The sequence below is a fragment of the Nothobranchius furzeri genome, chromosome 5 (assembly GCF_043380555.1).
Source record: "Nothobranchius furzeri strain GRZ-AD chromosome 5, NfurGRZ-RIMD1, whole genome shotgun sequence".
Lineage (NCBI taxonomy): Eukaryota > Metazoa > Chordata > Actinopteri > Cyprinodontiformes > Nothobranchiidae > Nothobranchius > Nothobranchius furzeri.
The window spans coordinates 64,032,850-64,047,203 of record NC_091745.1 but is presented as its reverse complement, the minus strand read 5'-3'; the positions used below and the strand labels follow the sequence as shown (position 1 = coordinate 64,047,203).

The window sequence follows — 14,354 nt, the reverse complement described above, 5'->3', positions numbered from 1 at the left end:
TCCAAAAACCTTAGAGAACTCAAGAAGACCAAAAAATCCTAATAATCCAAGAGAGACGAGACTGACAGAATTATAAACAATGAACCGACACAAGACAGAGACAAGACAGGGCTTATATACAACAGGGAGGAGTAATTAGGGGAAATGGCAGCAGATGTGTGGAGTGAGGGCTGGAGGGAAGATACATGAATCTAATAATCTAACTGGGAAAACAGAAACAGAGGAGGGCAAATACCTAAACACAAAACTAAACAGCAATATCTAAGACAGAAGGAAGGGCTAACACAAACTAGCTGGAGGAGGACACACACACACACACACACACACACACACACACACACACACACACACACACACTTATACACTAAGTTGGGGAGGACACACACACACACACTTACACTGAGTTGGGGAGGACACGCACACACACACACACACAAACACACACACACACATACACTCACACACACATACACTGAGCTGGGGACAAAGAGGCTGGAGCTGACCTGGGAGGAATGATTTAAAAGGGTAACAACATAAGACACATAATAGAGATGCAGACAAAGGACACATGGGGGCGCTATGAGACAGAAGACACATGAAGGAAGGGCAGACGTAGACCATGACAATGCCCAGAAGGCATTTGTGACACTACTCCAATAAAACGTAATAGTTATACAAAAGCCAGCCTGAACAGATAAGTTTTCAGCTGCTTTGTAAAGGAAACCACTGAGTCCACTGATCTCAGGGAGAGAGAGTTTCAGAGAGTGGGGCCACAGCAGCAGCATGATGCGTTTGGAGGATTTCTCTGGTTTGTCTCGAAAAAAAGAGGCAAAATTATCTGTTTTCTTATCCATTTACACTTAAACCTTCATTGAGATTTTGACCAAAAGAGCTACATCCTGTGTCAAAGAGGGCAAAATGAACTTGATGCAAGGCTCTTACTAAAGCCACCACTTCTCCTCACCAACTTATGTCAGCTGAAGAGGTTCAAACATCTGCTTAAGATGCCTCCTCGTTTCCTTCCTCTGGAGGTTAATGTAAGCTGACAGCAACAGCCTTTAATTCCTGGATATGTAGTTCATTAACCCTACATTAATATTCCACTGGGACAAGACTCTGGGGCAGACCCAGAACTAGATTTGGATGGAGATCCACATTAAATCAAAATGTATAATTACTATTCAACATTGTTGTGTTCAGTGATCGGTGCATTCTTTCAAACATTAATTACTGTTATATTTGAGCCATTTTTTGTCCCCGTCTTGTATGATGCTTCCAGGTGTTTCCTGCCGCAAGCTGGACGGCTCTCAGGCCGACATCAACGAGTGTCTGAGATCCGCCAAGCCCATGCTCGCCATCACTCAGCACTGTCAGCTCCCCTGCCAGGATGACTGCCAGTTGACCAACTGGTCCAAGTTCTCGTCCTGCACAGCTGACTGTGTGGGGGTGCGCACCAGAAAGAGGGCATTGATAGGTGAGGACGGCTCAGACAATGTGCTGCTGTGAACTCTTTTCAAAGAGGCCTCTTTTCTATGCAGTTTAATGTTTTTGAGGTTTTACCCAAATCAGTCAGGAGGAGAAGGTTCTGCAGTAAAACGGTCATCAATCTGTTCAGATGAATGTTGCAATTTTAATGTTTCAGCTTGAAAACCCAAGAAATTTAAATGAGCTCCTCAGTCCAATCCATCAGTGTCAGCGGAGGGTTGGTTCCGTGCATCACACGTTTAAAAAAAACAGAGCGACAAAGTGCCTCCTCAGTAGTTCAGGGAGAAAAGAAAAGTCAGGTGAAGAATCGTCGTGTTAACGGAAAAGGTTCAGATTTGTTCAAAACTCCATCCAAGTGGAAACTTATCAGCTACTCGTTAGTCACTCGTTGGTTAGTTACAGGTTTTCAGATAAAGCAGAATCATTTTACTCCTCTTCATTCGAGCCCCAAACAAAACAGAACTGGCTCATCTTCTGGATTGCAGTGGGAGGAAAATGTGGATCATTGTGTTGAGCACAATGTGTTCTTTTCTCCTGCCTGTCAGTTATTGTGATCTCCGCAGACAAATTACAACGTGCAGCTCAGTTGCAATTAGACTGCAACTTTGGTCTGAGTGGAGAATAAACTTAGCTAAATCATGGAAATGTCTGTTTTTTAAGAAGCAAGCAAAACAGGTGAAGCTGTCTTGGGTAGTAGTCAGAGAGAAAATCATCCCAGCATACCCTCATTTGCATGTGAATCAGCTCCTAATGATAGACCTCCAGAGGAGGTAAAAAAAAAAGCATCTGAGTTGAGAAATCATTAGGCTGTTTCAGAGTCAGAGCATCATGCTGGAAACGTCATGTGTCCTGCAGATGTACAGGTGCTCTGGAAAAGTTTCACCTAACCGCTGAGGCACACAAATGAAGAGTAGAACATTCTTTACATATTATTTATTACCAAAGTGTCCAGGTCTCACTCTATGAAGGTCACAGAATGAGCCCAGAACCAGGAATCGCATACAGCATCATGGTCCATTAGGACAAAAACACACGCTGACAAAAGCAAAGTCCCTAAAACCCTGCCCACCTTCCTCTTGCCAGACACAACACACTGGCAGGATGCAAGCAGCTGTAAATACAACCCTGAATGAGAATCTCATCTGCAGACGAAGAGCCTGCACCATGAGCAATAATAAGCCATGATATTAAAACACTGTATGACCTTAAGAATGTCCAATAAACAGGTTCCACGTCTAAGCTGGACCCTGGAAATTTTCTCAACATTTCATGGTGAAATTAAACCTGTTTGTTCCTTAGGGAGAAGCAAAAAAAGGGACAAGTGCAAGAACACCCAGATGTACCCTCTGAGTGAGACACAGTACTGTCCCTGTGATAAGTACAACGCCCAGCCAGTGGGGAAGTGGTCCGACTGCATCCTGCCAGAGGGAGGCAGAGTGGAGAGCATCATGGGGCTGAAGGTCCAGGGAGACATCAAAGAGTGTGGACAGGGCTACCGTTTTCAGGCCATGGTGTGCTACGACCAGGACAACCGTCTGGTGGAGACGTCTCGCTGCAACAGTCATGGTGAGAAGGTTTCTGCTTCTACTTGCTGATTCTGTTTGAAAGTTGAAGCTCTACGACGTCCTCGCCATTTTTAAGTTAGTCAGATTTTTGAGTATCTGGTAAAGCGATGAATGGTCACATAATCGATGTCCTTTTTCCTTACGATGATAATGAGATGCTGGTGAGTAAAAAATAGCTCTTTGATGACTAAAACTGAAAAGCGTTTTTGTCCAAAAGACTTAAGCCGCTTGTCAATAAGCAAACTTATCTGAACTTATGTACTCACATACTGTAGTTGTGAGAAGTCATCAACGTTGGCCCAAGTACGGTTTCAATTCTACGTAAACTTGTCATGACAAGTACTCTCAAAGTTCCTGGATGTGTTCTTCCTCCTCCCATTGTATCGAGGATGCGTCAATGCCTCCTTCTGCAGAGACTTGGTCCAGCAACGTATCCCAAAATGCATTGTGTCGTAAACCATTACACCCTTAGAGGAAAATGGCATAAGGAGAAAGCTCTTCATTTGAGTGTTTTTTTTAATCATTTAGTCAAAATAAATAAATGCGATGTTGTCTGGTATTGTAGACAATTGTTTATAAACTGTTATGTGTGTTTGTAAATTTCTAACATTTCACGATAAAGCAAAATGCTAATTTACGTATTTTCAGAAAAAAATGTGCTTTTTCAAACTCTGGGTTTTGGGTTTGCTTCTTGAATGTTCTCTTCTTTACATCACAGTTACAGTCACAACACATGGATGAATAAAAAGATAATGTAAAGTTGAGAGAGGATGAAAAAGTTTGGGCGTGTAAGTGTGTCCAGGCTTTTAAAGCACTGGGGCAAAGGAAAAAAAACACACAGAATTACGGCACACTGAAAGTTTGCATTGACCCATCTTGGCTAGTGACAAGGAAGGCTGCGGTTCATTTAGCATCCAGGAGAGAGCAGAGCATTCCTCAGCTAGTAAGCAAACCATCAGCATTAGCAACTCCACAACACAGCAGAACTCCTTCAGGCTTGTGTTCTTTGTGGAGAAAATACATCAACGTTGCTGAGCAAATGGAGTCAGTGGTAGAGTCATGTTAATGTTAGCCAATCAGAGGTGACATGTCCAAATATCAGAAAACATAAATGAGTAAGACTCTGAATCCTGCTGTTTTCTGCTCCCCCTTCCTCTGGCTAACTTGTACTTACTGAAACAGCCTGAAACGAGAGAAGCAGAGCTTTTATCCCACAAAAAACGACTCACAAGCCATTTATACTAGAGATCACAGCAGATGTGCAGAAAAAACAAATTGATGAGAGCTTTAATATTCATTAAACTGATGTTTCATTTAAATTTGTCCTTCATGCTTAGCTTCCCTTCCAAAGAGCTTTGTCAGAATGAAGTCAAGAACTCCTAAATAATTATTTAAAAGCTCAAAAAGCTGCAATTTTCTATCTCCATGAAGACAGCTCGCTGGGTGAGAAGTGAAATGTCTTCAAAATTGAACATTTCATGGAACTTGCTAGAATTTTGATTCACCAACATTTAATCTTCGCGGGTATCTTAATCTCTGATAATCTAAAAAGACATCTTAAGTTTAGGAATGTGTCTGAATAAGGGCTGCGCAATACATCGTAAAAGTATCGTCATCGCGATATCGGCATGCGCAATACACACGTTACAAAGAACAGAGAAAACCAACAATGAATGTTCAGTTCATAAGTTTGCTACTCATGATACATTTTGTCAATCAAACGAAAGCATGACGTTTTTGACTAATCAAATAGTTCTTCATCCATTTAGCCAATCAGGTGAGTTCTTATAGGTTAGATGCCCCCCGGCAGACAGTACTTATGGCTAGCTGGATGGTTAGCAAACACCTGAGTTAGCTTCGTTCTGCTCTTTCTGCTGATTCCTGGGATCAATTGATTTCCTTTCCTTGTTAATTTTTCCCTTTCCTCACATCTTTTGATCACAATTTTTGCTTTAGCCATTTTTTATGATATTTTGTAGTATTTTTTCTTTGTTTTTGATTTTTCTATTCTTGTGTTAAGAATTTGTTTATTAATTGCAAGTCACTTCATCATCGCAATATTAATCACTGTTATTGTGCATCACAGGTTTTCCTAATATCATGCAGCCCTAGTTCACTCAGCTCATAAAGCCACAGACTCATCAGGTGCCGCATCCCAATATATAGGGCCTACTCACAAAAAGGACAAAACATCTGCAGCGAGTTACTGCCAATCAATATGGGAAACAAATTTATAATTTATCATCTCAAGCTCTGCAGACGTCAGTTAGCAGGTTAAAGTCTAAAGTTTGCATTTTTACTTGTAGACCATTATAAGCTTCATAACGCTACAGCACATTTCATACACAATGTGCTTTCCAGGAGCAAGAACATCAAAATCAACGAGACAGCATAATTAAAATACAATAAATGCAGATTCAGCTATCAGATAAAAGGCAAAGTTAAAGGATGAGCAGTTAAAGTGCAGATATGAACACATTTCTGCCATAACTTTACGTGTTCAAAAAGTCAAACTAAAGAAATTCATATGATGGTAAAAGCTTGTTTTAAAATCAACAAATCAGATTTTCCTCCGTGTCTGCCTCCATTCGACGAGGTAAATCTGCTGCAGCACAGCTGAAAATGGTGGAGTTTATTTATTTTTGTTAAATATTCAGAAGCCTCCACTGTTAGGGAGTTATTTCAAACCCCAAACATCACACAAGGATGATTTTTTCTCTTCAGGTTCATTCCTGCCAAAATCATTTATCTCCTTGTTTTAAGTTCTCATCTTACATCCAAAATACTTCAAGCCGAAATTCCTGGCTGGGAAAAGTTGTCATAAAATTGCTGTGAAATAGAAAGTGGGAGAAGCTGGAGTGAAAACATCGGTGCCGTGCATAAATAAACATGGTTTTAGTCTCCTTGTGTGAGTCACAGCTTCAGACACACGTCAGTTAATCTGAATGTTGGCGTGACAAGCTCATCGTTAGGATGGGATTGTGGTGGCTTCTGTGTGTGTTTACACCTGTGTCATCTGTGTTTTTAAGTGTGTGTGCGTGTGCGTGTGTGTGTCTGATTTTTCACATTTATCCCAAGGCATTATGAGACTAACAAAAATGTTCCTCAATATGCTCACAAAGACAAAACACACCCATGTTAACTCATATAAATGTCAAGATATCGTTAAATACTTGATAGAAGAAGAGACACGGTCACTCCACAAAGCTGCAGCTGACACTTTGCTCTTGGCTGTAATGTTGATCAGCCAAACCAAAGAGCTTTCAGCTCTTTATTCCAAAGGAGCCATTGGGGATAATCATTAAAAGTGCATTAGGTCACGTCTCGGATTTTCTTTTTCTTTCACAAAAATGGACCACATGTGAAAAGATTCTAAATGTTTACAGAAACACAGAGAAAAGCAGATCAAAGCGCATTTGGGACTAAGTCGGTATCGACAGTTGAGATTTAACAACCAGCATAAAAAGGGTGGAGATGAAGTGTTGATCATTTAAACTATCCAATTTTCAGTCAACCCCTGCACTCAGACAATATGATCAAAATGAAGTTTATGGCCAGATGGGTGCCGGGGGTTCTGGGTGGCCCGCAGGGCTCTGGGGCAGATACTAGGGTGGGGTGGGGATGGGTTGGGTTGGGGTATGGACTAGAGGCATGGTGGCTGGTTTGGGACTAACACAACTTGGGCTGCCTGCTGCCTTGGGGGCTGATCCAGTAATGGGGGGGGGGGGGGCTCCGCTGCGTGACCAACATTTTTTGCGACCAAGGGTATCTCCTATCACCGCCCTCATCATCCCCATGGGTTAGGGGCGCGGTTGTGGGGCTGCCACTTGCTCTGTGTGGGGGCAGCGCCGGGTTGGCATGGTTGCCCCATGTTTTGCTGTTCCTCAAGGGGGTTGGGGTGGGCTCTTGGAGCTCGGAGTAGTTTCACTTTGGACTGGCCTGCGCTGGTGGGGGTGATGGTGTTCTCAGCTGGAGACCCCGGGTGGGTATGCCTTAGCCGGGGGCTGGTTCCCTGATGTCTTCTGGCTGGCCGCCCTTCTTCCCCGGGCTTGTGCCAGTCCTCTGGGCTAGCTGTCTGGTATCCGCTGGTTGGTGGCTGTTGGACACTGGGGGGCGCAGCCCCAGATTTTGGCGCTGGTGGGACCTGGGCTGCTGCGGGCAGCCCCTCCCTCAACATACACACACACAACAATAAAACAACAACACAACACTCTCTGTGACAAATCCATATAGACACTTACCAAATACGTAGCTGTTTACACAAGCACAGCTTAGACCCGCCCATATAGATTACAACACAAACATGCTCACAAACATGTCCTTTAAGATGTATACACACGCGCACACACACACACACACACACACACACACACACACACACACACACACACACACACACACACACACACACACTCACAAACACATACTGAAACACACAAACAATGTTATTCAAACACGAACAATACCACAAACCGGTTCTTTTTACATTTAATCATGCAGATTTTTCTTCCTACTTTCTTTCTCGTACTTATTTTGACCACATAACAGTTATCAGCGTCATGCTTGTGTATTTGTTATCGACTTGTCGTGCACTGTCGACCCGCCACTTCCCCCTCCCTCTCTTTGTCACTCAGGTGTATAAGTGGCTACGATCTGACGTGCCACTAATATAATAGAGCTGCCGTGCAACAGGAGGGATTTCCCACATCCCTCTTTCTGTAGAGTAAAACTGCTCTGGCACTCGGATCAACCATTCTGTCTGCCTTTGCTGCCAGGACAAAAAAAGTTGAGACCAGATGCTGAAAATTGTTTGCTTTTCATTTCTGAGACTGAAGGCAGCTGATTCTTAATAAACAGGCAAGTTTTTAAATCAGCATTCGATACAAACACTTCTGAGGAACTCATTTACAAATCTTATTACACTGAATACTAGGTAACACTTTACATGTAGGCTCCCTTTATTAACATGACTTTTTAAAATTGTGTTTGCAGATTCTGAGGAGTTTCTACAATGCAGGCATGGCATACCTTTAGTTGAGCTGCATGTTTTAATGTATTTTGCACGAGTTTTTTCAAAGTCTTGAAGAAAGATAATAACCACATATGTAAGAATATTTGGAGATTAATAATGAGGGCAACTTTAACCAAAACTGCAGACAAATACATCTCAGAAAAAGTTTCCAAAGTTAAAATAGTATCAGAGTTTGTCTTTATGATCTTAAATGACCCCGAATTGGTTGACCTTCAGAGTTGCATCAAACTGGAAGAAGAATCTGGAAGCCTCTGTATCGTCTTTAGAATCGTTTAAGGAACAGGGAATGCAGTCGTGAAGCCATAAGGGATTAAGCATGAGCCCAGAAAAGCGCCAAGGACCTGTGAACCTGAGGAACAGTAAAAAAGAAAGATGTTGCTGCAAGAAAACCAACATTTGTAGAGTCTGGAGAAATAGACCAAGGTCAGGATCTGATCAGATTAGCAGAGTAGACAGAGAGCTTTATGGAGCTTATGAGGACTTGTTTTTTATTCCTATTTGCTCCAGGTTGAGAGCGGATTCTGTAACAGTTATTTTCCAAAGCACCAGAGATTAATCTGGCTCTACTGTCTAAATGACTGTTGTACTCAAGGGAAGAGGTGTTGGAAATTCCTGTGGCCAAAAAGTTAATGCAAAGTCCTTTAGGTCAATTACCTGCAGGGAAGATTAAACTGATGATGGAGACTAGATAAAACTTTATGGACAATGTAAAAAAAAAAAACACACAACAAATATTGTTTATCGTCTTGATTTATTCTCAATGTTTTCGTGTGTTGGTTTTACAGAAACATGTTAGATAATCCATCTTTCTTCACTCTTCATCACAAGATGGAAGCACGCAGCGCACTAAAGTTAAATGTCAACCAAAGGAAAAATGGTCAACTTCAATCTATGCTTTTCTGTCAGACTTGGTTACCATGGCAACTAGTCCCATTTAAAGAGCAAGTCAACCCCTACCAGTTTCTAACTCCACTCTCACTTCATGTTTGAAAAATGCAACAAATGCTGTTGCCTGGCAGACCGAGAGGGCGGAGCTGCTAACAAATACACACACACAGGCTCACAACAGCATTGTGACATCATAATGTACCAGATGACATCATAGCATACCTCTTAGCCAATAGCTGTGGCAGATTTAAATTAGAATACAGTGCAGAGTTTTTACCTGACAACAGCACAACACTGCCAGTTTTAGGCAGAATATTTAAATTTTAACTAAGATGCACTGAAGTGCCAAATTATTGACGACACATGTCTGCAGCACGATTAGACACTCGTTTATTTAGTTTATCAGCAAAAAAAAGTTTATTTGGGGGTGACTTGCTCTTTAACAAGTCCTACTGCCATTTTATATTTAATGTGGAGCTCTCTCTCTCTCTCTCTCTCTCTCTCTCTCTCTCTCTCTCTCTCTCTCTCTCTCTCTCTCTATATATATATATATATATATATATATATATATATATATATATATATATATATATATAACTGGTTTTCTTTGCCCAAGTATATTTCAGAGTGCTGGTAAACCAAAACATCACTGACAAATGGGGCTGTCCCTTCTGGAATTAAACAACCGCATCACTCTCATCATTGTTTTGCTCTGCAACTTTCCCAACTTCCCCCAGGCATTCATTTTTCTCGGTCTTTATGTTTCTTCGCTTGAGCAAAAATAAGTTCCAAAAAGGTGAGTTTTTGTCCACGATAACAAAAGCTGTTTCACTTGGCATTGCCTGTTTCCATGGAGCTGCAGCTGCAGCCACATCGACCGCTAAAGAAGTAAATGTGTGTTTTTTAAGTAATGACCCCATTTTTTAAAAACTTCTCTACATTTACAATTACAGCTGTTTGCTTTTTTTTATTTATTGGAAAAACATAACATTTGTCTATTTCTGATCACTTCATGGACCCTTGCAATTTTGTATTTTTCCTTTTAATTGTTTAAAAAAGTATAATTTATACACCAAAGACACACCGAGTCAGCCAATAACACGCTTATGGCTTTTTGTGTCTCCAGTTTACCCAGTATGTGTGTTGTTGGACTGTGGAACTGCTAACTCAGTGGGGAAAGAAGTACTTGATATTTTTACTTAAATAATAGTACAGATAAAGGGTAAAATAATGGCTCAAGTAAAATGCAAGGTAGCTTTATTTATATAGCACATACCATAAACAGAGGCTATTTCATGTGCTTTCCAGGTGCAAGAACAGCAAATACATAAAATATTAAAATCTAAGTGATATTATCCAAAACATTTCTGATTAAGCAATGTACTTAAAAGTAAAAACTGTTAAGTACTCAAGTAGTATTTAAATATGTGTTGTGTGTGTAGAAGTGTGCTGTCGAACTGGGGATAGGGGTCCGACAACGTTTTAATTACTTTTACTTTTGATACTTTTTAGAAGATAGAGTGGAGTAAAAGTAAAAAGTAGGCCTTAAGCAAATTACTGAGTAATGAACAAAAACAGAAAAAAGCAGTATGTCACAATCTGTCCTGTCTCCCCATTCTATTCAGTCCTGTGTCCGTGTTAGTGGCTCCCACCTGCCTCTCGTCTCCCAATCACCTAAGGCCCCAGCTCCTCATGTATTTAAACCCGGCCTCCACTCCAGTCGGCGGCCCCTCCCGCGGCGGCTCCGCCTTCGGTCCAGTCGGCGGTCCCGCCTCCGAGGATCCTGGTTCCGGCGGTCCTCCCTCTGGGCAAGTCAGCTCTTTCACTGCCTCCACTCCAGCCGGTGCCTTCAGTGCCTCCACTCGAGTCAACTCCTCCATTAAGACCTTGTTAAACCGTTCCTGTCTGCCTACCTGCCTTCTTCACCTGCGTTTGGATCCTCACCTCCGCTCACCTCACCTGCGCTCGTGGCACAGTACATAATTGTTCAGAAACAAAGTACAAGTACTTGTACTTTGTTACTTTCCATCACTGAGATAACTCCATAAAGATAGGCTGCATCTAGGATTCGAACCTGCAGCCTTCTAATTGCAAGGCTAGAGCTGCCAATTGTACCGTGCAGCTCATACACACACACACACACACACACACACACACACACATATATATATATATATATATATATATATATATATATATATATATATATATACATACATACATACATACATACATACATACATACATACATACATACATACATACATACACTTACGTATTAGGGCTGGGCAATGAATCCAAAATGCATCATTATCAAAATTTCTCACTCTGAACGTTTTTCCCATGTCAGTGAATTCAGTAATAAAAAATGGACAGATGTGTGTAGGTAGGCGACGTTCATGTCCCTTTAAGAAGCTGTACCACCTCAGGTCACATCAGGTGACACCTCCATCTAGTTAACAACTGTTGCTTTTGCGCATAGTTATCGTCCGTTTATCGTTATGGAGGTGAACCCCTCGATATACCGTGATATTGATTTTAGGCCATATCGCCCAGCTCTAAAATATATGTAATCAGTCATTTCAAATCAATCAATCAATCAAATTTTATTTGTAGAGCACCTTCCACACCATTTGTTAGGACATTTGTTGTTCATTTGAAAGGACTTGTCCTTTCAGGTGTAAATGTCAATTAAAAATTGTAACCTTGTTGATTTAAATAAAAAGCACATTTTCTTAGAACTGACTGCTGTTCCTCTGAGTCTCGTTTCTAACTGAAGGCTGTTTTGTACTTTTCCTGAATGCCATTAGGGCATTTAGGAGCAGTGGTGGTAAACTGCTCATATTATCAGGCAAAATTGGCTTTCTGGCTGTTGGGGCTTTTTGCAGGCGTGACAACTGCTCTTGGGAACTTCAGCTGGGGACTTGTGTCAGGTTGCAAATTGATTTCTAAAGGCATTTCGACTGATGTCATGCATGCACTCGGGCTTAAAAGCTTCCCGAGAGAGAAAAGCACCATATCAGTTAAACTAGCAGTGAATGCAACCTCGGGTGCTGAAGCTCCTGAAGAAGGTGGCAGCATCGATGATGTAGAGTGACAGAGTCTCAGAGCGTGAAGGTCAGAGGTAAAACGGGCACTTTAGAGGACATGTGCATGCCCGTGGACTGAGGTAATCAGGCTGATGTAAGGTCACCAAAAGACAATATTTTCTAATATATTTCTAGTATATTTCAATTTAAGCATAATGTTTGTGCAAAGAGTTCAAACTGTAACGTGTCTTCAGCAGACCTCTTCCCCTCACCTCTCAGTGATCCATTCTGTTTTGCTACGGTTTTGACCTCAACCAATTTAAGAAAAAATAAGTCATGCAAGAACTAACATTCTTCCTTAGTGGACAACTTGCTGTGCATCAGTGTTAATGTGGACAAATCATAAAAAACAGCATTCTTTATTCCTATCAACACATCTTTTTGATCGATACTTCCTGATGTGGTCTGGACTGTCCGAGTCTGTCATCCATGAGCAGCTGCTACAATTTACTTTACAATACACTTGAGTTTTAAGGCTATTGCTGCAGATGAGCAGTAAGTAAGACCCATTTAAATAAATAAACATTTTTGTTGTTTATCAGAGTGAAAAAAAACATGAGTTTGAGAAAAGTACAGACCTGCAAGAAGAAATTGTGAAAAATCACAGAGATGAAAGAGGTGGGAGCAGTGCAACCATCGGTGTGAAGTCCTGCAGACTGAGTTGTTACATGCGGATGCCAGACTGAGCAGGGCAAAGATTAAATATGAAGCATAATTCTATGAAAATATTTCTCAAAGGGACTGGATCAGTTTTGGGGCTCCTACTGGGTGTGTCAATTGAGGGCTTCCAAGGGAGTGCACCACCCTTTTGGGGAAGCCGGGCTCCCCCTAGCTCCCCCGTAGCTCTAGCCCTGGTAACAGTGTAGCTCATTACCACCTGTGTGTGAATGTGTGTGTAGGTGAATGTCTGGCTGTGTTGTAAAGCACCTTGGGGGGTTTACAACCCTAGAAGGCACTTTATCAAATACAAGTCATTTACCATTTCAGCTTAGCAATGGAATTCTGCTGAAATGGTTCCCTGATGTAGTCTGGCAAGTCATCTTACCGGTATATATGTGAATATATAGTCTGGACACGACCCATCGACAGAGCTTAGTCTACAGTTGTCTTCAAACTGTTTCTGTGTGCTTTTGGACATCAAACAATGTCTCGTGAGCTTTGTTTTCCAAGGGGTAGGAGCAGTGTTTGAAGTGGAGATAAGTATACCGCCTTAGACAAAGCATTTTTAATCTGCTCCAAAAGCGACAACACCTAGACATTTCAAACTTGGACTGGGATATTCTACACCAGTGTCAGATTCTGTCAAACATTGTGATTTGAGAAAGTTTAGTAAAATGATATTTTAGCTTTTTGGCTTCTGGACCACACTGAGACTGGTCTAGATCAAAAACTACAGAACCTGGACAATCCCAACCTGGACTGGATTATTGTTATTGATGTTGTTATTATTCTAATAGCAGCTTCCTAAAATCTTGATTTCTGATTGGTGAAACCTTTACTTGATGTGTGAAACTTTGATAAAAGACTATTTCTATGGGGGTTTATTTTGTGGCTTTCCTATTGCTAAATGACTATCATTAGTGCCTATTAGGATTACAATGGGCACAGGTTAAATAAACAGCATTTTCAACAATGGCAGAAGCCTTTTGCAGATGTACACATCTCCTTTTTCTGGATACAAAGTCATCAATGAGGTCATCTGATGCTGTGCTGCTTCTGAGCTCAGACAGACAGACTTAGGCCATATGTATGGATGGATCCTACATATTATATACACCAATATTATTGATACCATAGATTGAAAGGCTAAATATGAACCTAAGTATAAGACTGATTAAAAATAAGAAAGAGGTGAAGATTATGCGTAGATGTTGAATTTATGATAACTAGGACTGATGTAAAATCTAATCTCCAGTTCACATCCAGACAGATTTATCCTCTCTCTTGTCTAGGGTTGTCACGGTATGAAAATTTAACCTCACGGTTATTGTGACCAAAATTATCACGGTTTTCGGTATTATCGCGGTATTTTTTAAACGGTGTTGCATATGTTCAGAAAGCATTGATAGTCCTGTTCTACACAAACTGAAATAGTTCTGAAAAGGTTTAACAGTGTTTATTAAACCTAAAATAACACAAAGCCTTAGCAAAAGTGCAACTTTTCACAAGTAAAGGAACAAATATCTTCTTTTTCTGGAACATGTTACAGTAGTCAGTGCAGGTTTAAATTATACAAATCCAAACATTCGAAACATAAACAATATGTAAACAAATCAAAGAAACACCACTTGTTTT

At 41.0% G+C, this 14,354-nt stretch overlaps 1 protein-coding gene across 1 annotated transcript in view; it reads left to right on the top strand.

The window, feature by feature from the left end:
* The window catches only part of thsd7ab (thrombospondin, type I, domain containing 7Ab), a 231,034-nt gene that overhangs the window by 154,600 nt on the left and 62,080 nt on the right, over positions 1-14,354 (top strand). The window contains exons 13-14 of the mRNA XM_070551829.1: positions 1,280-1,474; positions 2,785-3,051. Of these exons, the coding sequence (XP_070407930.1) occupies positions 1,280-1,474; positions 2,785-3,051 (462 nt within the window). The remainder of the gene's footprint in view (positions 1-1,279; positions 1,475-2,784; positions 3,052-14,354) is intronic.